Source organism: Trematomus bernacchii, unplaced genomic scaffold (genome assembly GCF_902827165.1).
Source record: "Trematomus bernacchii unplaced genomic scaffold, fTreBer1.1, whole genome shotgun sequence".
NCBI classification, from domain to species: domain Eukaryota; kingdom Metazoa; phylum Chordata; class Actinopteri; order Perciformes; family Nototheniidae; genus Trematomus; species Trematomus bernacchii.
In genome coordinates this window covers 7317050-7340494 of record NW_022987828.1, presented here as the reverse complement: position 1 = coordinate 7340494, position 23445 = coordinate 7317050, and the positions used below count along the sequence as shown (strand labels likewise).

Below are 23445 nucleotides of genomic sequence, written 5' to 3'. Positions count from 1 at the left end.
ACATACTGTACTTTGCTTTGGGACAACTAAACAGCACTGAGAATAACAGGAAATACTGTCAGTGTTGTATTGGGTATGTATTTCTGGTTGAGCCTTGTGCAGCTGGCAAAGATGTGAAGCTCTGTGCGTCTGTGAAGGACTGGTGTCAAGTTTCCATGTATGTCTGGCTGGCAGGGCCAACAAACTCCACAGAAGAAGGGGGGGGTAACAAAGTTGCACCACACGCAGAAACTAAAAAACATTTGTGTATGCAGAATTACACATATGTATGTGCTTGTGTAGTTGGGCTCATGCAACCATAGTAATATATGAGTGTATATAAACAATTGTGTATATACTGTTGCTCTGCTCTGACTTCTATGGCGGGTGACAAGCCAACATGGCTTAATGGCTAAATGACTGATGGCTGCTGTAATCCGCAGGGTCATTACCACCTCCAACCCTCAGCTGACCACACGCTAATGTTACCACAGCTCAGTCTGCAGCACCAATACATGGCACATCTGCTCTCTGTGCCTGGATGAGGAAAAGGGATGTATAAACAGACATTGAAAACCCTACTTCCTTCTTTGTTTGATCTGTGAATTACCACTAAGCTGTGGACGAGTCAGGGGAAAGAATACAGAGGGGGGGGGTAGCTGGTCAGCGTAAAGATGCAGAGCCGTGCTCGAATACGAAAAGGAAAACATACAATGTAACCGTCTGAGACAACAAGTTAATTGGCCTGTGTGCAGGGGAGCATGCTTATTAGTGTAGAGAGAGCAGTTGGGTTGTGGTAGGATACTGAGGGCATGGAGCCAGCTGCAGTGTGCCAGCTAGGCACAGATCTCATGGGAGAAAGGAGCCATGGAGTCTCCAGGAAGAAACCTGATCCTCTCCCCTGCATTCTCCTTTTTTATTTAATTTCTACAGCTGTACATCATTACATCACTCCATCTTACCTATGTCTTAATGTATTTCTAATCTTGCATTTCATAAGCATGGGATTGCAATGGATGTTTCTGCAGCTCACAAGACGTCAGTACAGTCAGTGTGCTCAGGCTATCCAACTGTTCAAAATGTGCACACAGGCTTGTTCACCTGCAACCAGTTAATATTGTTTTTGTGATTCTGTGAGTCCTCTGAGCTGCGTGTTTTGAAGATCATGTGATACTGGAATTTCCTCAAAGCACTGCATCCAACCGCATTTTTCAAAAGATGTCGGATTTTATTCCGTTTGTTCCAGGCTATTACTTTCTTTTTAGTTCTTTTTACTTTATCACAGTCTTTCATATCACTTTCTTTTCTTACAGCTTCCCACCCAAGCCCTGGCGAGCCACGCCCTAGCGCTGTCTCAGCTCACTCACCTCACACCTAATACCCAGCAGGCCAATTAGCAGCTTATTAATCTGCAGCTCAAAAAACCACAACCAACGCGCACACACACACACACACACACACACACACACACACACACACACACACACACACACACACACACACACACACACACACACACACACACACACACACACACACACACACACACACACACACACACACACACACACACACACACACACACACACATACACACATACACACACACACACACACACACACACACACACACACACACACACACACACACACACACACACACACACCAAAACCACATTACCACACCCATGCCAGGCTCAGACCCCTGGTCTGTTTGAAGCCCTGAGCGTTAATGATTCTTCTCCTCTTTACTGCTCTGTAAAGCCAGAGGGGCAGCTTTATAAAGCCTTTGGCACCTCAGTGTGTGTGAGTACGCACAAGTGTGTCCCGCTTGTAGGCTTTGGCATCTCACTGTGGTTTTCTATGAAGCTTCCAACTTTGAACTTTGAACTGGGTTGAAACCATTAAATGGAGCTCATTGTCGCTTTAGCTTCGTTGCACCCACACAGCCTTGTTGTAAAAAAAAAAGCATGGCACCAATTCACATTTAATGGGAGTCTTATGATTGATCACTCCAGCAGTAAAGACATCAAAGTTTCATGTGGACTCCCGTCTGACTGAGACAATAAGGTAGTCCAGACAGTCTGTGCGAGCTTTTATATAATTCTGAGCCTGTGTGGTGTCTGTGGGGCGGATGGCGTTGAGGGGAGGGCCTCACATGGCGTCTAGCACATTAGCTTTATTTTTAAAAGTGAAGGTGGCGTGAGTGAGTAAGAGCAGAAATAACGGATGCTGCTTCATTAGAGATCAAAGCGACGCGCCTGGGCTAGCAAGGCGGCATCGGCTAATGATGACTGAGCTTCACTCTCATTCCACGCTAAAAGGGCTCTTACGCTTTGTGCCCCGTAATGATCGGGACTTTAGTCGAATCCCGCCGTAAAAAGAGGCTTTGTCAAAGCTTTGTTGTCAGTAGTAAAAAGTGTGCCTGCTATGAGCACACATGGAAGGCCGATAAGTCTACTCCCACACACATACTAACGGGCACCGAGCCAGTAGATGACAAACATATAAACTATGCATACACACACATATACACACACACACAGAGGCAAACATAATCTCATAAGGAGTGCTGCTAGGCCTGATCGCTGTTTCTCCCTCACAGAACTTAACTGTACATTTGAGTTAAAGTGTGAGGCATCCAGCTGCTGTATCTGCGGAGAAAGCCATGAGGTTGGTTTTGGTTTCGTCATTTATCTGTCAAACGTATTTAAATTCTACATCTCAGTTATTTAGCAGACCGATTCAACTACGGGGAGCCCATGGTCATTGAGAGGACACAATCAAAGACATCATAACTTCATAAAAGCCCGGAGGCAGAGTCAAAACCATTACGGTTAGCGGGGCAAACATTCGCTGGTAATCAGTGTCAGGGTGATTTTGTACAGTAGGTTGTGGGGGCGAGTGTTTGGCCCTGCAGTGAGGCAGTGATGAGCTCGGGGCGTTAAGAGGTGAACAGGCAGACTGGGAAGATGTCTATATGAGGTGTGGGAAGGAGCAGAAGCTGCAACAACACTGCTGCTGCCCCCATGGTTGCCATTTAAACAGAGAAAATAGGTCAGAGGTTGTGTGAATGTGTGTCTGTGTGTGTGTGTAAATTCATAAGCTGTCATAACTGTTTAGACTGTGTTTCGGTCCTCTGGAGAGAATCAAAGATTCTCGGCATCTGCTGCACCGCCTCTGTAGTCAGTGCAAGCTGTGAAAATATCCTCTTCAATAACTCATTTAGTCTGAATGTGAGTCTTATCTTGTTTTAGAAAGCTACTTTCAAAATAACGTCAACTGTTTCAAATAAAGATGCTGTTTTGACCATTGTCTTGAAATGATGTGACAACTTTTCAAACAATAGATATGCATTTTATACCACTGGACAGATACATTATGAATTTAAAACCAGTATTTTAAACTAATCCTAAAAACACACACAAATCGGAATGTTTTTAAAATATAACAAAATAAACTCACAGCAGTCTGAGAGAGCGCAGTCCACTGAAGGCCATTTTGGGGATACAACGCAGAGAGTTGTAGCTCAGGATTCTGAAAAGTAAAAATAATTACACATGCATATATATATAAAAGTCATCTGTTTCCATCCTGCTGTCAGCACCAGGATGAAATACTAGCTCTTGGCTGAGACGGGACTTACAGAGTGGTGAGTTGGCTCATGTTCGCAAAGGACGAGTTGGTCAGAGAGCTGATCTTGTTGTTGCTCAGATCTCTGAAAGGAACATTAAAAAAACAATAATTCATCATATTGATCTGCAAAGTGAGGCAGAGGGGGCAGCAAGACAAATACTTACACCAGCTGTAGGTATTTGAAGGCAGACAGTTCCTTTGGCAAAACACTGAACTGGTTTCCATCCAGATACCTGAACAGAGAGTCACAAGTAATGAGTCAGAAAAGGATTCAGATATCTGTATTGTATGGGATATGTTTATGAAATGTAAGAAAGCACAATGTTGAGCAGTATTGCTGCCAGTTACCTAATTAGGGACTGCCACATTATTAGGGGCATTTTAATATGGGATTCATATTACAAGTAAATTGGTAAAGAAAATGTATTTAATTCTACATTTGGACATTTTATTCTTCTTCTTGTCAGCATATTATTTTCCTTCTTTACTGAGCTTAAAGCTTTGTTGCAGGACATCACACTTTTTACAAACAACACTTTTCTACATGCTGTTGCAGCCCATTAAGGCTCATATTGCACCAACCAGGAAATCGTTTTTCTTTAAAATCACTTTTTAATTTGTAATTTCTTGACTTTAGATTGTGTCTCATGCCTGGAGGTTAGGGTTTGTTAGCTTCCTGCATTTCTATTCCATACAAATACTGTGATACATTCCTTTTGTCTTAAAAATGAGGGAAATACAGCTAATTTAAAACATTCACTGAGATTTCTGAATGTGACCCAGCACACCACGTTCTTAAGTGACTGAGGTACCACCACTTAAGTGTTTGTTTGTGCATGTGTGTGTTAACATCTGATGTATTTACAAGCAACTATAGTTGACATAATGCCTGCAGGGATGCAACCACCCTGCTGACTGCCAACATAAAGTGCTACCAGAGGGCTGTCACCTTGATAAATGGCTTATTTAGGGTCCTGGTCCCTCTGAACCTAGCTGCAGGGGCTTTCTCTTGCTATAGTTGACTGTTCCCTGGGTGGGAAGGCGGGGGTGGGTTACTGGTTAGTTAGGGGGGGCCTTTGGGTTTAGAGGTAATGATAGGTAATGATGGTGCAGAGGACACTTGGGATAATGATGGAGTAGCAAACTCTCCAGATGAATAGATGAAAGCCCACAACAGAAGGGCACACCTGGTCACACCTGCTGGGACAATGACAGGCCTAAAGGCTTTCACAGCGTGTGTGTGTGTGTGTGTGTGTGTGTGTGTGTGTGTGTGTGTGTGTGTGTGTGTGTGTGTGTGGTGTGTGTGTGTGTGTGTGTGTGTGTGTGTGTGTGTGTGTGTGTGTGTGTGTGTGTGTGTGTGTGTGTGTGTGTGTGTGTGTGTGTGTGTGTGTCTGTGTGTGTGTGTGTGTGTGTGTGTGTGTGTGAATAAGTCTGAATCACTGAAGCAGTATTGGAAAGTTCCAGACCCTATTCCATTCCCTCCCCGTTCCATTGAAAACTGCTCATTAAAATGTCCTCTTGCTCCCCTATGCTCCTGTGGACAGGCTTTTGGCCCTTACACAAAATATGCACAAACACACATAGCCACACACACACACACACACACACACACACACACACACACACACACACACACACACACACACACACACACACACACACACACACACACACACACACAGACTCTGATCCTTGGCTCGGAGTGCCAGAGTGACATCAGTGCTAGCCCTGAGGGCTGCAGGGAACACAGAAGAAGAATGTCTGAGAGAATAAATGCAGGGTTTATTGACTCCTTTCCCCTCTTCCAGATGATGGGATCTGTCTTCTTTGTCTCCACTATTTTCACTAATTCTTATCTCTTTCATTCCTCCTCCCTACTTTTTAAAAAAATATATCGTCTCCTTTGTTTTTTTCCCAGACCAAAGCCAGACAAAGGAACAAAAATACCTGGAACTCAAACTGATAAGATATGCATGCAATTGGCATAATTATTGCCGGGGAACTCACAGTTCAGTCACGTTTCTTGGGATGCCTTTGGGCAGTGTGTGGAGGTGCTTGTTACTGCAGCGGACAACAGTCTCCAGGCAAGTACATTCACTGGGACACTGGGGTCTGGGCACACAGCTTGACGACTCCTCTTGTCCTGGGAGAAAACAGAGGAGACAGAGGCGAGTCAGATACCAGACAAGAAGAGAAACGAGGAATGACCAGGAGGAAAGATGTGGAGGATAGCAGAAAGAGAGCTGTTGTCCCTGGAAAATAAATTGTAGAAAGACAAAGCAACAGTGCCAAAACAATCCTTCTAGCTGACAATTAAAAAGGAGGAAGTCACAAATGTGAAAAGTAAGTTAGGACAGAGGGAGAGAAGCCTCGCTAATGTAATATCGATTAGCCAGAGCAAAGAAAGGAAGCTGCCTGAAGCCCGAAGACAAGTCCAACATTCATTCAGGTGCAAATAGGCTGACTGGTCAATAAGGCAAACAGCTCAATAGCTCCACTCAGCCTGGCATCGACCAGCAGTTTAGGAACTGCTGAGTAGCAATCTATTCAGTAAACAAAAGAGTCACACAATAGCGGTCATTATTTAAGATGATCTCAGACACTTTAAGCAGCTCTCGGTCATGATGTATTGTGGAGCAGAGTGCAACGTTAAAATCCTCATCAGTCATACCCAGAGGTTAGTTTCCCACATAGTGGAGGTCGACTGCTATATTGAAGATGTTTATCTGCTTTCACAGAGACAGATTACTTCATTTAAAGTGGGGAAGCTGCAACTAAAGTTCAGATACGGTCTGAAAAAGGACATACAGAAAGAGCCTTAAATCAGAGGCAGTGTGTTGTGTGTCTTGGCACTACATACCCTCCTCACAGCGGAAGTCAGGCAGAGCCACATCCTGCAGAGGGATCTCCTTCAGGAAGGCAGGACGCTGGCAGCGAGGGTTACCGGTCACAATCTTCTTCGTCCTCAGCCAATCGCCGAGCCAGCCCAGCCGGCAGTCACAGTTGAAGGAGTTGGCCAAGAGGTTACTGGGGGAAAGTGAGCGTAAGAAGGTTTGTGAGAGCTTTGAAACATTAAATGCATGATTGAAGTTGAAGTTGTGTGTAGGCCAGGGTCTCACAGTGTGGAGAGAGTCTGCAGAGTGTCGAATGCTCCTGGATTGATCGTGGTCAGCTGGTTGTCGTACAGAGACAGCAGGCGGACGTTGTGCAACCCTGTGAAACTGTCGTTGTGGACGCAGCTGATCTTGTTGTTCCTCAGCATCCTAAAGAGGAAAGAAATCAAACACAGAATCATTAAACATCCAGAATAGTATCTTGACTGTAGAGATACACCATGCTTGAGTGTGTGATTGTATGTGTAGATGCATTACTCACAGCATGCGCAATCCCTCAAGGCCGCGGAACATCCCGCTCCGGACCGAGTCGATCTGATTGGCCGTGAGGTGAAGCTCATTGACGGACGACGCCCCTTCAAACGACCCATCTTCAACCTCCGTGATCTTGTTGTTGCTGAGGTTACTGTCAAGGAAGTACATTCATATTTAGATAATGACTGCTGGAAGGTAAAGTGAAAAAGTAAAATAAAAGTCCAACTTACATTTTCTTAAGCTGGGAAAGGTTCTTAAAAACTCCAGTTGCCTCCAGAGTCGTAATCTCATTGTTGTTAAGGCGGCTGGAGAGAAAAAGTTGAAAATAAATTAAAAAACAAATCAATTGAAATGTAAAGTTCTCTTCAAATATTTCTATTTCCTTCAAAACAAATTCAAAGGTTCACTCTTTACTTATTCTCCATTCTTTTCATGCTGTCCCTGCTAACTCTGTCGCCTTCTGCATTGATTGAATTCTTTATTTGCTATGGTCAAACTGGTTATTTTATCGCTCAATTTCAAACGTATTCTTTACAAAACCTTGCAGATAAAATCTGCTACAAAAAAGATTCCCTTCCTCAAGTACAATTTGCTTTGTCATACAGCCAACAGTTATCCACATAATGGATGTCATTTTAGTAAAAAGTAAATATATTATGTCCTCGTAGATAGGAAAGTCAAACAGAAAGTGCACCTCATTTTCAATTTCACCTAGCTCACACAACAAGCAAGGTCTATCCTCCTTTGGAGGGGCATTCACATGCCTGTCTCTGGAGCTTTGGTAATGTTCCTGAGCCTAACTGTGCACAAAGGGATCTTTGTCTTTGGATGAGGTTATATTTCACATAAGGTTCATAGTATTTATTCTTTATGAGCTGTTAAGTTACATCATTTTCGTTTACATCACATAATAACCGACCATCACAAAGAACCTGCTATGGAATTAATGTTTATATATTTTATTTGTTATATACTAAAAAAGGATTTATCCCCATAATCCGAGGATTACCACCAACAATGTAAAGAGTCTCTGATCAGACAACTATACAAGTCTACTCCAAAACTAAGCATTTGAAATTCATATCTGATGTTTGGAAGTTTCCTCTCATGGCCAAAGTGGAAGTTCATGTATGGAGTCCTAAAAGGAGATTGAATTGCTTTATAATGTTCAGTGTAACAACTTCCTCTTCAACATCATGCTCTTGAGAAGCTTGCACTTATGTCTGTGTGCCTCGTCAGACACAGGACATACACATTACTTATGATCTCTTTCTGTTAAAAGTGTACAAAAGCCTTGTCCTGATTGCTTACAGTTCAGAGGTGGATGAAGGGATGTGCTCTGGGATCTTGGTGAGTTTCAGGTTGGAGCAGTCCACTACGTTCGACTCACAGCGGCACTTGGGAGGACAGACTGGGTCGCTGTTGCAGGCGTTATTCAGACGGGTGTCCTCTGTACCTGAACAGGAACAAATTCACACACAGATTGACATCAGTCTCTTCCCTATAACAAGAAACATGTCTCAGTCGCCCATGATGCAGTAGTCAGGCATGAGCTGGATGTCAGTTTGTCCTGTTGTGACCTGAAAGGCATCTTTCCTAACAAATCTTTAACCTTAGTCACGCTGTAGAACATCCTGCAGCTCTGCTACTATTCATAGGACAGAAATGAACGGGTGAGGGCGAGGAGATGGAAGGGTGGGGGCGAGGGTGAGTTATTTTAGAGAGGTGATAGAGTGGGAGCAGTGGGGTGAAAAGAACAGTGGCAGGGGAGATTGAGATAGGGATGCCAAAGAGGATTTAGGCTGCCAGCTTTAGTGAAGCAGAGCACCCAAGAGAGAGCACAGGAAGCGTGTGTAGACAGGTGGAGTCAAAGGAGACGAGAGGTAGCAAACAGAAAAAGAAGGGCATGAGGGACAGAAATGCATGCAGGGAAGAAAAGGAAGAGAGATGTGAACATGCAGATGAGAGAGAAATGAAAGGTGAGTGGCAAAGGTGCAGAAAGACGTCTGTCCTGAGAGAGGAAGGGCAAGAATTAGGCAGCATGGGGAATGTGGGACGTTTTCCTGTACCTCCTCTGTCTATGAATAGACGTTACGTGCCAAAAAGCGTGCTGCCAGTTACATCATGGCTGCTCAATAATGGAGAAGCACTGGGAGCCACTTAGAACAGTGTGTGTGTGTCTGAGTTTGTGTATTGTGTCTTTGTATATATGTGCGTGTAGACTTAATGTGTGTGCAAATGTCCCATTTAGAGGGAACAGCCCAGTGATTTCTGTTAGGATATCCTAACATCCTGTTCCCTTTTTTGCATGGTCACACCGGTGGGCCTCCGGTTTGGTAATGACGTCAGCACCATCGGACACCGAGCAGGAAAACCTCAAACAACCAGGACAAAATCCAACATTTAATGCACCAACATTATTTTCACATAAATGGAGCGACATTTGAAACCATGACCTAACCCCAAATCCTCATTTTTGATCCTATTAGAATTCGTTTGGACAGAAAAAGAGTGAATTTGCAGTCTCAGAAATGACTTCCAGTGGCTGCCAATGCAAAGACTTTCCTTAATCTGTGTCACTTCTCAGAGTGGCTCAGTGGAAGGTGCGGATAGTCCCACTAATGTAGGTCATTAACAAACGTTCCCTCGCCAGGCCATACAACAGGAAAAGGCATTTCCTGTTACAGAGGAAGCAATGAAAGTACAGCTCAGCGCTTTGATCTTGAGGATGTAAAGGAGCCGGGGGAGATTCGTGACGAGCCTGAGTCATCGTCATCGTCACAAGTGGGTGGTGGCGACACTTTTACTGTCAGCAGATTTAAACGAAACAGGAGAAAATGCAGGAGGAGACGAATTAGGTTTTCCCCTCTCTAAGGCACAAAATGACTCATCGCTGGAGTTGTAGGAGTTCTCACAATTCCCCGCAGCTTGGTTCCTCATTATCAATGGATTATGGAATTCCAGTGCTGTCTGTGATTGTGTGTGGGTTGAGTGCGTGTGTGTGTGTGTGTGTGTGTGTGAGTGTATCGTGGAGGCTTTTATTGTTATCATTCAGGGAGGGTAACATTCTCATTAATCACATTTGGCTTTGATCTTCCTTGTGCTTACATTTTACTCCCATTTGTTCTCTTAGCCAGTGAAGAGCTTTATCTCAGCCCAGCGCACAAAGACACATTAATTTACTAACATGCAGACGAACAGGCGCAGACACTGAATCACACACACACACACACACACACACACACACACACACACACACACACACACACACACACACACACACACACACACACACACACACACACACACACACACAACACACACACACACACACACACACACACACACACACACACTCACACACACACACACACACACACAACACACACACACACACACACACACACACACACACACACACACACACACACACACACACACACACACACACACACACACACACACACACACACACACACACACACACACACACACACACACACACACACACACACACACACACACACACACACACACACACACACACACACACACACACACACACACACACACACACACACACACACACTTCCTCCGACACACATCACTGCGCCTCCTAGTTATTTTCTTGGAAGTGCTTGTCCGGAAACATCCGCTGATAGGAATCTGGGTCCTCTGGTGGGCTTTATTTTCTTTAGCTCTTACTGATAGAAAGGACACACTTTCCTTCCCTTCTGTCCTTCTCCTCCCCCCCCCACCCACCCACCCGTTCTGCCCCTCTTGGTGAGGGACTGTCTGTGCTCATGCCAAAGCAAAGAGCCACTTCCTTTGGACTCTATCTGCTGAGACTGTTAGGAAAACAGAGCTGAGGAGAAACAGACGCTCTCACACATATATTCATTAAGATGAACACATGGGTCCAGCCACTCAAACGCCCAATTAGCTGCACTTATATGTATACATTCCTACTAGCATGCCCATTTTGAATAATTTCAACCCCTAATGCCCAAAGTAAATTCTCTGAAGTTCATTTCCTCTGTTCATCCTACCATCATCCAAATGAAAGGATATTACAATTACACAAGAGGTATTTAAGGGTCATCATTTTGACTCTCTTTTGCTTCCTCTTCAACATCATTCTGTCTCCTCTGTTGGCATCTGAATGCTTTTGTTTCCATCCCCATGTGACTAAGTAGTACCTGTGTTGCCAGGTTTCCAGCTCTCAGCAATAAACGTAATAAATAAAATGTTATCATTACGGAAAGGAATTGTGCCAAAACTACAAAAAGGTTGTTATAAACTGAAAGTATCCTTTAAACTGCAGGAGAATGGTATTTCAATGAACAGTACGTAATGGAATGAATGATGCCTCTACACGGCTGCGGTGGGATAATTAAAGAAAAGAGGAAGACAATGATAGGTGTGAACATTTACAAGCACTCACCTGGGATGAAGTACTGCTCTTTGGCTGTGATGGAGAAAAGAAAGAGGGACGGATGTCAGTGAGACCAGTCTGGCCGGCATAGCTGTGGTGTTGCTATGCTTCAGAACAGTCATATATAAAGATTATATATGACGACACAAGGTATATGACATTTAAACAGAGAAGCCTAGGACTGTCTCTGTGCATGGCAATGTGGAGGAACTAGTAACGATGTTAAAAGGTGGTAAATATTTGGCTGTTGCTAAGGAAGAGTGAAATGAAGGGAAGACAGTGAGAAAAAAAGATAGAAAAAAGAAAGAAAGAAAGAGAAAAGAAAGAGAAAAACACATGGACTCCCTTCTTCAGCAGGTCTAGCCAAACAAATGAGGCTATAAAGAAGTGTGAAACCTCAGCAGCGCAGAGTGCCAGACAGCGTAACACAGTGCATAAACACAATAGTGGGCAGAGGAGGAGGGAGGGTGGATGGTGAGGCATGGATAGTGCAGTGCATAGGAGTGAGAAGGGGGGGGGGGGGGGGTGAAGGAAACCTGAGCCTGGCAGGCAGAGAGTGGGGAGCAGGGGGGAGATGGAGGCTGAGATTGGCAGAGGGCAGAGGAATGGTGGGCACGTAAAGAAACTCTAGCCCTTATACCAGCCTCGAATGGTGATCTCAGCTCACTGCGGTTTGAATATGAAACCACACTGTGGTAATATGGAGGGGAAACGGAGAAACAGCGAAACAATCTGTCTCTCCTTGGCCCCAAGTTCATCTGGGGGGATATTGATTGAGTCGCACCGGCACAGCAAATGGCCGAATAAACCATTTAGCCAGGAATGATCACTCATTACATATGCTGTAAGGTAGAGGGAACAAAGCAGAGATACAAGCCACTCCCAGTGGAGAGGAAGAGAGAAGGTCAGAGTAAGAAGGTGAGAAACAAGTGGAATAAAAACAGTCTGTCCGAGAGATAGAAAGCCCGAGAGAGAAATGTGAGGGGGACATTTGTTCAGAGTGACACGGAGCCACCGGCCTACCGGAGCAGCGGAACTTCTTGCTCTTGATCTGTCCGATGCGCTTGTTAGCGAGTCGGCGAGGGCTGGCACAGCGGGCGCCGCTGGTCTCGATGGGGTTGGAGCGCAGGTAGTCTGCCAGCCACTTCAGATTACAGTCACAAATAAATGGATTCTGGGCCAGGTGACTGGAGAACAGCGAGGGAGAGTTGGAGAAAGGGGAGGGGAAGTAAGGAGAGAGAGTAACAAATAAAAATACATGGAAACTGTAACCCAAAGGCCAACAGAAACATCATAAAGAGTACATCTATATTTATATCTTTGTTTATTGACTTTAAGGTTAAGTCATGTCATAATAACATGATCTTATTTTGTTAAAACAATAGTTTGACACTTAAGGAAATGTCTTTTTACTTATTGTCAAGAGTAAAAAGAGAAAGTTGATACCACTCTAATTCTTGTGAGGTAAATATGAAACTACAGCCAGTAGCTGGTTAGCTTAGCTTGGCATAGAGACTATCTTGGCTCTGTCCATCTGTAACTTCCTCAAATGTAAATTATTTTGATTTATGATTCTGGGCAAACTCTACTCAAAAACTAAAAAAACTAAACCGTTACTGAGAATGTTAAGACTTTGATCCCACATAATTCATCATATTTACAATAATGTAAAACATAATAACTTTAGGTTGATTATTTAGTCAATTATTTTGGCATACATTTAATATATTTAAAAGGCCTTTATTTTTGAGGCAGTAGTGTGTTTTGCTAGAGATTTATATTGTGTTGACAGATTTGTCCAATTTCATGATCAATAAATGGAGTTGACTCAAGATTAGCTACACCTCTCAGCGTAACACTAATTCAATAAAAAGTACCAGAAAATAAAGAATCCAAGATGACCATAACTAATAATGTAATAAACATCGCTTTAACTTTACTTCAGCTCAGTGTGTACTTGAATCCAAATGATGAAGTTAATTAAGGAGTTAAGAGATCGTGGGAAGACTTTGCATGTATTAATACCCCGATTTGAAGGGGTATAAATACATGCAATGGCCAAACAAGTAGCGGGCAAAACAAGAAGCTTGTTTTTAGACTGGGACCCTTAAACCCAGGGCTGTGTGTGTGTGTGTGTGTGTGTGTGTGTGTGTGTGTGTGTGTGTGTGTGTGTGTGTGTGTGTGTGTGTGTGTGTGTGTGTGTGTGTGTGTGTGTTGAACATAGTGGTAGCACTATCCATCATCATCTTCAACAGGTGTCTAGAACACATTAGCATATATGGATGACAATCTCATGTGGTGTGTTTGAGACATGGTAGGCACCATGGTGTGGGGTCTGTATTGATAACAGCATGTGGTTTGCCTTGTTTATCGGAAAAGGAAAAAAAGTAGAACATTCATTTAGACCCAATTGGTGCTGTCTGGGTAACGGCGGTGGAAAGAGGGTGTGGTGTGCGCTGTTTTTGATCTGGATCTGGCCGCAGAAGCTGTGTGTGTCCGCGTGTTTGTGAAGATGATAGATTTACTCTCCTCTCTACCTCATCATTCCATTCCTGTGTTATTACACAGACCTGCAAGTAAACAACTCCTGTGTTGGCTCATGTTTTATGGTGACAGCTCAGTATGTGTCAGAGCGTGCGCAGCAGCATGTGTATGTGCGTGTGTTCCACTCACAGGGTCTGTATAGCTCGTAGTGAAGTGAAGGTGCCCTTGGCAACAGTTTGGATCTTATTGTCGTAGAGTGATAGCAGCGAGAGATTCTGCAGGTCCTGGAAGGCGTTGGCGCGAACGCAGTGAATCTTATTGGCATTCAGCAACCTGAGAGTAAGGGGGAAGAAAAGGAAACAAAGAGAGAGCGAGGAAGAAGGAAGGAGGGAAGCAGCCTGTCAGAGTTTCTTTATATATTCATTCATTATGCATTCCATCTAGAAAACTATGCACAGGTACAAAGTTTATTTGAAGGTTATGACTTATTTTACTGAGTGGGAGTAAAGGATGCGTGGTATTCAGTTTATGTCTGCAGTATATCAGCAGAGTGTGTGTGTGTGTGTTCTGCTTACAGCAGTTGCAGGGAGTAGAGGCCGTCAAACACCCCCTTGGGCAGGTCGGTGATCTTATTTCCATACAGCACACTGGGAAATCACAACACACCCTTGCATAAGACACGGGAAATGACAACAGGGTGAATATTTATGCAGAGATACATGCAAAAACACGGCTCAGGGCCACTTACAGGGAGTTGAGGGAGCGCAGGCCCTGGAAGGCATCAGGAGCTATCTCTGAGATCTGGTTGTTGCTCAGGTCTCTGCGTTGAAGAAGAAGGTCAGAGATTTATTCAAGGAAACTGAGGTCTTGGGGAAAAAGTCATTTTTCTGTGGAAGGTTTTACCCCAGTGTCACCTGGGTGTTCTTATAATACATCCATTGGTGTCACTGGCAAGCAACGAGGAAGTAAATGTAGTGTGAGCTGGATTGAGATAAGTTCCAGCTCTCTCCCATATTTGCTGGTGCGTCTCTTCAAGGGATTTAATGAAATTGAGCGAGCTAGAGTTTTGGAGCCAATCAAAACATTTGCTTGTATTATTTGTGGCCTATCAACTGGCCCTGTGTTGTATCAAGGTGAGTGTGTGTGAGTAAAAATGGGGTGCAGGGCTAGAATCCAAAGAGAAATACAGTAGACTGCCTCTGAACATAGTTAATAGGATCCACAGGCCTCTCCCCACAGGATAACCACTAAGCCTGTGTGCCTATGTGTTTATGTGTCTATGTGTCTGTGTGTGTGTGTGTGTGTGTGTGTGAGAGAGTAAATCCAACAGTAAATGAGGAACAGTGGGACAGAAAGAGAGAAAGACAGATGGAGAGGGAGAGTTAATGGACTATGTGGACTGAACTCCAGTCGACTGGATACCTTTGAAGGAAAATCATCATGTGGTGAAGGAGAGGGATATTTTCTCATTGGGGGGTAACAGTCAAAAAAGTACCCATTTGTCTTTTTGCAAAGGACTGAGGTTTCCTGGAAACAAAAAATGTGGCGAAGGAGCCAAATCTGCACCGGTGTGTGTCTGTAAACTCAGACACTGGTGTGTTTGAGTGTGTGTCGGTGTGAGGGCTGTTACTGCATCCCTGTCTTAAGGAGCGGTTCATGTGTAGGGCATCTAAACTGGGACAAGGTGAAAGAAAATGTGTGTGGTTGGTATTTACAGGGAGAGGAGGACACACATGGTGAGGAGAGGGATGCTCACATAACTCCACAAATAAACAAACAAATACAAACAATCCCTAAATATAACTTTAACTTACATAATCATGACTTACAATAACACATTTTCCAGATAGATAATACGTGGGGATAACTAACATCTATTTATACTGTCAGACATACATATGAACATCAGCAGAGTCTGAACCCATAGCGTGAACATACTGTATGTGTCATGATGTGGATGCTGTCTACACACAGTGTGTTATGCGGGTGTTGGACACAGGAGAGGCCGGCAGTGAGGGCACACTGCCAGCTGAATCAACAGAGGGACGGAGGGTCAACACAGACATGTGGCCATGCATTGTTGTTGCTAAATGCAGATTCAGCAGCAGCAACAGTAGCAGTTCATGTCAGTTTTACTTAGCTAAAGGCGAAAAACCTGACGTTTTGTTGAGCATAAACTGACAAAAAATAAAGATAATTCACCAAACGCCTAAAGAAGAACAGCAAAGTTGCCGTAAAACTTGATATACTTAATTTAGGATATGGAGTTAAGATAAGATTAGCATTTTCATGCATCATATTTTTGCCACAACATTAACTTTAACAGTTTGTTTATATGGATTTGTTCAATCTGTTAAACTGCCATTGGACCTGGTTTTTATATTCTATGAAAATCCAAAAAGTTTGTATCATATTATTCAGTAAATAATAATGACCTTTTTGTTACCATTTTTCAAAGTAACCTAACATTTATTTAGTTTAAGTGTTTCCTTTACCATAACATAGAAACATGATTTGCAATGAGAAAGCAGTTTCCTCAGGAGTTCAGCATGTCAGCATATACCTCATTTGAACATCAAACTGTCCCTGGAGTTGGATTATAAAGCAGAGAGGGATCCTTAAAGAAGTGCAGAGAAACTCCGTGACCCTCAGTTTCTCCCTGCTGCTATGTCGGTCAGGCCTGGTGGTGTTGGAGCTGTGGGTTTGGCCGACTGGTGTGTGCTGGCTGGTTGACCGGACAGCTGGTGAAAAACCACTCATCTACCAGCCTGATGCTGTTCACTCCCAGAGAGAGCGAGGCCTCATTCCAGCACACTCTCCGTCCCCTCATCATCCTCCCAGCCGCAGTTTACAGTGTGCCCACGCAGGCACAACACACACACAGACTGGACACAACACTAGCCAGGGGAATACCAGTGTGCAGCATGAAAGATGAGAACTGTTATTATGCTCATGTAGCATCTGAGTGCCTGCTTTCCATGCCACCCCAAGTCTGAGAACAGGAATATGTTCTCTCGGGGCAGACAAAATAAATACTTCATGCTCCTCAGGAGTGGAATGAGAAGACTGCCAATTGTCGCTTCTTTTTCCAGCCGTCAACTTCTTGTTCTCGTCTGTATTATTTAGCCCTGAGGTGAGTGTACTGCTGTACTTACATCCTACGCAGCTTCTTGTAGGGAGAGAAGGCTCCGGGAGGAACAGACTTAATCCCATTCTGCTCCAGACGTCTGGAGAAAAGAGGAGAAGAGGAGAAGAGGAGAAAAGAAAAAGATACCATCAGTTAACCAACAATAGACTTCTCCATGGTAACAAAGTTGAGTAATCCTCCCATTACCTCTGACCTTTGGTGATTGGCCTGATTATATTAGCGGAGATCTATTTCCCAGCTGTAATAGGTCCAGGCATGTTGGAGTCATAACATCCTCAGAACCAATAAACAGTCTGAATACTAAAGTGCTGTGGAAAAGGACTGGAGGGGAAAAGGCTCCGTCTCGATTTGTGTGAGGGTGTTAAGGCCTTCAACTTAAAGTCATATTTCTTTTTAGTATAACATTTACAGTTTCCAGCACTTATGTTCTCATATGATATCATGAAATCAATAATGACCTCACTTGTTCTTGTGAAACTTGTTTTTATCCTCTGGGTGTCTGCAAAGTGTCCGCTGAAACCTTTGCAGTGCGGTGAAATATGACTTTTCTAGTTTACTCTTTCCTGTGAGCCAGAGGGCTGCTGAGGCAAAACGTTGACAAGAAAAATGTCGGACAAAATCCCACCATAAAAAAACTGTCAAGGAACGAAATGAACACAGAGACATACATACAATTGGTCGTTTAAAACAGAACAGTCACAAACTCTAATCAGTGTCAGATGGTCCCGGGGAACCAGACATCACTCAACCCCATTAGTGTGGGCATGCATGTCTGTGTGTTTCAGGCCGGCTGCTACTTAGGACCCAGCTCAGTCCCAGAGCAATTCCCTGGTGTATCTGGCAGAGGGCTGTTTATCTGCAGGTCACTTCACAGCTTTTAAAACTATCCTTAACAAGGCTTAGCAGGGTCCGGAGGGAGCCAGCTGTGGGCCTGTCTGGTTGTCCGGACCATGCAGAGGAACTGGCGGCAGAATAGGAGGCATGGGCCTGTGCGAGATTTGGTAGACCAGAGGAAAACAGAATCTAAAAGATCATTAAAATGCTATTTGTTACCACAGGGAAAATGAGAAATATTTAAAAAACGTATTGGAAACTGAATGTTGTTGATAGTTTTAACCATCACTCTCTTAAGTGTGTAATTTATTGATTCATGACCATTTCCACATAATTTAATTATTCTACTAGAGAAAGACTTATTACATGCCTCTTGGCTGCTGTTTATGTCTGTTTATGGGGGTAAATGTTTTGTCACACATTCGCCACAGCCACTTAACAGTTTTGAGTTTCCACATTTTTCAATCAGGACTCTTTACCCTTCAAAGAAGTAGCCTACATTTATGGAGCGATATAGGAGCGTAATTGACATTCTTAGGATAGCAGTGATTCCAGACCACAGATTCCTGCGGTGTGCATGCTCTCTCTGTCTGTTTTTGTCTGCCTGTTCCAGTGTGTCTGTGGATTTACAGCTAAGTGACAGCGCTGTGGTTCCTCTGCCCTCACCATGCGGCAGAGTGCTGGGCCAAGTGGCTTTAGCGCCTTCTCTCATCAACCAGTCTGTCTGCCCGGTTCAAACCAGTCTGGCACTCTTCATAATGTCTGCATGTGTTTCAGCATCTACAAGCTGTGTGTGTGTCAGCATATAACAAAACCCTCCGAGCCAGACAAGGGCACACAATGCTGTCTGACAACTTTTTAGCCAAAGCGTTGTGGCTGCTTGCAGATCGATATGTGCAAGCCACTTAATCCCTCCAATCAACAAAGGAGCTGCTTTGTCCGATCACCAGAGAAAAAAGAAACAATCTCTCAGAGTCGCCTTCAGACGGACAATCAATGATTCCTATCCAATTTGTCAGGCAGGACATTCGTTTGTGTGTGTCTGTGTCTGTGTCTGTGTGTGTCTCTGAGCTAGTGTTTGTGTCAGCCCAATCAATGTTCCTCATCCTTTTCATTAGGGTCTGAGCATGGTTTTCATTAAGGGGAAACACATTACGCCTTTGGGTATTCACCCAATGCGTGCGTGAGTCAGAAATGGATGGCAGGACCGCAGCAGCGGATGAAAGGAGCGGGGAGAGGGGGGGTGCCTTTTTATGGCAGAGTTCAGTCATTGCAGACTATGGTGCATAATAATCTGTTGTGGTAGTGTTTAGGCTAACTGGGCCTGGTCTCACAAGAGAGGAGTACAGAAACCAGCTCACATCCCCACAGCCATAAACACAACACTGGCATTCATTAGGGGAGAGCAGGGCATGGAGGTTGCCGTTCTCCGATTTGTACGTAATGAGAGCAGCATGTGTGTGTTTGTGTGTGTATGTGAGTTTCCTAGTGCCTCATTAACAAGGCATTAGACTGGCCTTGATACCCAGCAGCCCGCCTTGCTGTAATTGAAACTGATTTTATAATGAACTTCAAGCACAGATCAAACCTGCTGCACCAAATTACTGAGCGGAGTCTCCCCCCTCATGCCTTTTTATTCCTTCACTGCTGATCTGCCTCCTCAAACCTGCCTGTGGTGCTTTGGCAAGCAGGGAAAGACGGAGAGAAATGTGGAGGAGGAAAAGAAATCAAGAGAGGAGGAGAAATAGCGAAGGAAAAAGTGATGTGGGAATACAACCTGTACGGTAATGCGCTGATGGGCAGGACAGAAGGAATGTGCATGTTAAAAGCCAGTGTTTCCCTGGTCTTGTAAACCATGAATCAGAACATAGTAGAGTTTATTAGCAGGACGTGGTTAGGCACCAATTAGATCTGAAGGGCAGGGAGACATTTAAAATGTCTTTACTCATCTGCTGTGCCGAAAGAATCTACTGTCTATAAAACCTGTGCATGCTGGAGCTATCTTTCAGCCATCTCCCTGTTCTCCCATTACTGCTGCTCCCTGGTTATTGGGCTCATAGATCACATCAGTCTCTACGAGATACTCCACTTTACAACTGGAGGGCACGCCAAGGAAGTCTACAAACCTTAGAACATGGCACAAACTGAGAGGCAATGGTGAAGTTGAATTATTTACATCTCAAAAGTCAATACGCAGCATGTGCGAAGACTTCAAATGGTCTGAAATACCTCACTGGTTTTGGGTGGTCATTTAATCATTTAAGTGTGCACCATACGTCCGCATTTGGAAATCCAGCACACCACTGCTCTAGAAATGGGTCAGGGTTGTTGGGGAACATGGGATCTGTGACTCCCTTATAACTGGGTATTTATAAACAGACCCCATGGGGAGGAGGAGACCTAGAAACTTGCTGTGTCCTCTGAACTACACACATGCTCCTTGGAAGATCATGCAATCTGACTGCCGCCCTTCCCTATATCCTCCCTTTCCTCAATGTGTATAAAGCTTATAAGTTATAACTGCTGTACTATTTCATGCCGACTTCTGCCGGGCGCATTAAACCCCCTGATAAAGGCAGTAAAAGCACTACCTTGAAAAGTCTAGCCGTGCATTCCCGGGGAATTATGGTACGCTGATAGCATGTGGGGCGTAAACAGTTAATGCTCAGACAGATGTTGAAGGACTGATAAACTGACGGAGGGAAAGCGCACACATGTGGTTCACAGCCATCTGAGCCGATAAGAGCATGTAGCAGCAGTCTTAAGTCTGCTTCAGTCTGCGTGCGTCGCTCACACTGTACAGCTAATTGATGGATGCCTCGCTGCCAGGTGATGCATAGTGAGAAAAGCAAGCTGGAACAACATATGTACATAAAACATGCATGTTTAAATCTTCTCAGCCATGTTAAACCCAGGCATGAGCTTACACAGACGGAGAGATATATATTTGGAAACACATTTACATCTTTGATGCACACACTTGCAAAAAGATTGTCCGGCAGAACCATGCTTCACAGAACAACGCAGCTGTGGATGTCCCTGCATCTCATTCATTTAGCTCTGCTGCTCAGGTTCCACTGGGCTTAAGAATCTAAAGTTCCTTAATATGAAAGATCCAATGTGCTGTCTAGTTCTGAGGGTTATCTGCCCCCCAAACATTATCAAAACTGAGCTTTGCATGATTGAATATGTAAATGTTGATTGGTAAAAAAAAGTATAGATTTGTCTGCAATTTTATTGTCATATCCTATTGGGAAGGGTGAATAGTTTTGATGGTATTACATGATGCAAAATCTTCCTTCCATTTAACTTCACTTTGATGGAGCTGTAATTGAACGTTGCAAAGTTTCTGACTGATCTAGTAACAAAAAAAGGTTAAAAGACCTAAAAAACTATAACTTAAAGGTGGGGTAGGTAAGTTTGAGAAACCGGCTCGAGATCGCTAGAATTTGAAAATACACAACCGGAGAAAATCTGCCACTTCCTTACAGAGCCCCTCCTCCAACACACACGAACGCGCACATGACCAATGAGGGCACGAGATAAGTTTGTGCACAGATGGAAGGCAGTTATTTTAGCCGGGCCGGCTAAAATGATTGGTCGTGCTTTTTACAGTATTACTGCTTCCACAGATGACATTTTTTTATGGATTTTTTGTCAAAGCACTTAAGATATTCATTGCTATCGGGATGTTGAGAGCATTCCATGGAATATAACAAAAAGTGTATCTCGAGCCGGTTTCTCAAACTTACCTATCCCACCTTTAAGAGTTGGTGACAATGTCAACTCTTTATCATGTACCCACAGCTGCTTCACAGTTAAAGATTTCTTCTAAAAAGTCGCTAATTATTTCAGCAATGTTCCACACATTTTTCTCCATGCCACATACTGTAAATGAGGAGCCGAGGAGAACGTTTCAATCAAATAATTGATTCATTTAGTGTATCTATCATTGGGACAAATCGAACTGTGCATCTGCTTTCAGGTCTAAAAACTGCTAAAGAAAACAGGTATCGTGCTTACATCTCAGCCATGGTGTCGGGCAGGTTGGCTGGGATGGCGGTGAGACCTTTCCCTCTGCAGTCCACGATGTTGTTGCTGCAGGTACACATGGCGGGGCAAGAGCCTCCACCGATGCTGCACGGCTGAGGGCCGGAAGACTCCTGGTGGCCTGAAAGGGCAAAGAGAGAAACTCTGTGAGAAACAATTATGATAAGAAAGGAACATGCAACTACAGGTGTGTGATCACAGATGGATTTGGTCTGTTTGAATGAGAGCTGCATGACTCTGAGCAGGATTAGGGGGCAAGATTGTTTTGCCGGAGGATTTGTGCGCCGACATGGAGCAGCTCCTGCACTCATGTGTAGCTCACACTGCTTTGCTGTTCGTGTCATCAACCCTTTGTGCTTTATAAGCTGAATTGCAAATGAACACACATTCCCAGGGATGTTTTGACATTGAGAAATAGAAATGAAACATCCTACTCTTGACTTTGTTGTAAAGCCCAACATCCTTGAGAATCAATGGGCATGAAACTGGGTTATCTATCAAAGGAGTGCCACGGTATATTGAGAAGAAGAAAGACATGAATAATAGAGCCGGAGCAGCGATTGAAGGCCTCCCAATAACATCCATTGATCGCTCCGTACATTTTTCTCCTGAGTCTGCGTTCTCTGGGTGGAATTGATGCCATTCTGCACATTCAGCTTTACAACCCCCCACCTCTTCACTTCCATTTGTTCTAAAACACTTCAACTTTCACATTTGCATACAGAGCACAGAACCCATCACGCTGTCTCTAGATACCTGTTCAAATAGCTGCGGCACTGTCAACGATATGGTGAAGAGTGAGAGCTTGCACTGGCAGTATGGGGTGTTGGGTGTGTGTGTGTGTGTGTGTGTGTGTGTGTGTGTGTATGTGTGTGTGTGTGTGTGTGTGTGTGTGTGTGTGTGTGTGTGTGTGTGTGTGTGTGTGTGTGTGTGTGTGTACAAGATGTGTGTATGCAAGCCTAACCCAGATAAAATGAATAAAACAGACTTTTAAATGGCCTCATTTACACAGCATTACTAATCCGAGTTTCAAACCATGAATATTTGATTACCTTCCTATCCATCGCTCAGCTTGTGTGGAAAATGTTGGCGAGAGAGAGTGGAATGGGGATAGAGATTCAGGGAGAGGAAGCCAGAGTGAGTGATGGTGAAAGTCAGTGACAGAAAAAGCTACGCGCTCAAAACTCCTCTTCCTCAAACTGAAAGAAAGATGGCTGCCAAACATCATCCTGCTCCATAGAATGATGGGTTCTCCCTCTTGGACCATAAACCATTAAGCTATGTTTAAGGTCAGACTTCCTGTATCCGGAAAATCATATTAAATTACCTTAAGAGACAAGATTCTTTGACAGATTTGGCAATCAGGTAAACACAACAAATAGCATCAAGAGCATGGATCAACACTCAAAGAGTCGCTCAACCCACGTGATCTGAGGCCCTGTGATCTGGGATGGCAGAGCTTTGACAGATCTGGGATCAGGTGTAGGGCAGAGAAGAACTCCCTTCTGATC

General features: G+C 44.0%; 1 protein-coding gene across 2 annotated transcripts in view; it reads right to left on the bottom strand.

Annotated features, from left to right (window-relative positions):
• Positions 1 to 23445, bottom strand: part of slit1a (slit homolog 1a (Drosophila)) — an 85763-nt gene that overhangs the window by 10530 nt on the left and 51788 nt on the right. For both annotated transcript variants that reach the window (XM_034152533.1, XM_034152534.1), the window contains exons 9-24: positions 21908 to 22055; positions 17058 to 17129; positions 14651 to 14722; positions 14478 to 14549; positions 14092 to 14235; positions 12442 to 12605; positions 11428 to 11451; positions 8295 to 8439; positions 7214 to 7288; positions 6991 to 7134; positions 6735 to 6878; positions 6476 to 6642; positions 5623 to 5758; positions 3780 to 3848; positions 3626 to 3697; positions 3445 to 3516 (exon numbers count right to left, since the gene is read on the bottom strand). In XM_034152533.1, the coding sequence (XP_034008424.1) occupies positions 3445 to 3516; positions 3626 to 3697; positions 3780 to 3848; positions 5623 to 5758; positions 6476 to 6642; positions 6735 to 6878; positions 6991 to 7134; positions 7214 to 7288; positions 8295 to 8439; positions 11428 to 11451; positions 12442 to 12605; positions 14092 to 14235; positions 14478 to 14549; positions 14651 to 14722; positions 17058 to 17129; positions 21908 to 22055 (1720 nt within the window). The remainder of the gene's footprint in view (positions 1 to 3444; positions 3517 to 3625; positions 3698 to 3779; positions 3849 to 5622; positions 5759 to 6475; positions 6643 to 6734; positions 6879 to 6990; positions 7135 to 7213; positions 7289 to 8294; positions 8440 to 11427; positions 11452 to 12441; positions 12606 to 14091; positions 14236 to 14477; positions 14550 to 14650; positions 14723 to 17057; positions 17130 to 21907; positions 22056 to 23445) is intronic.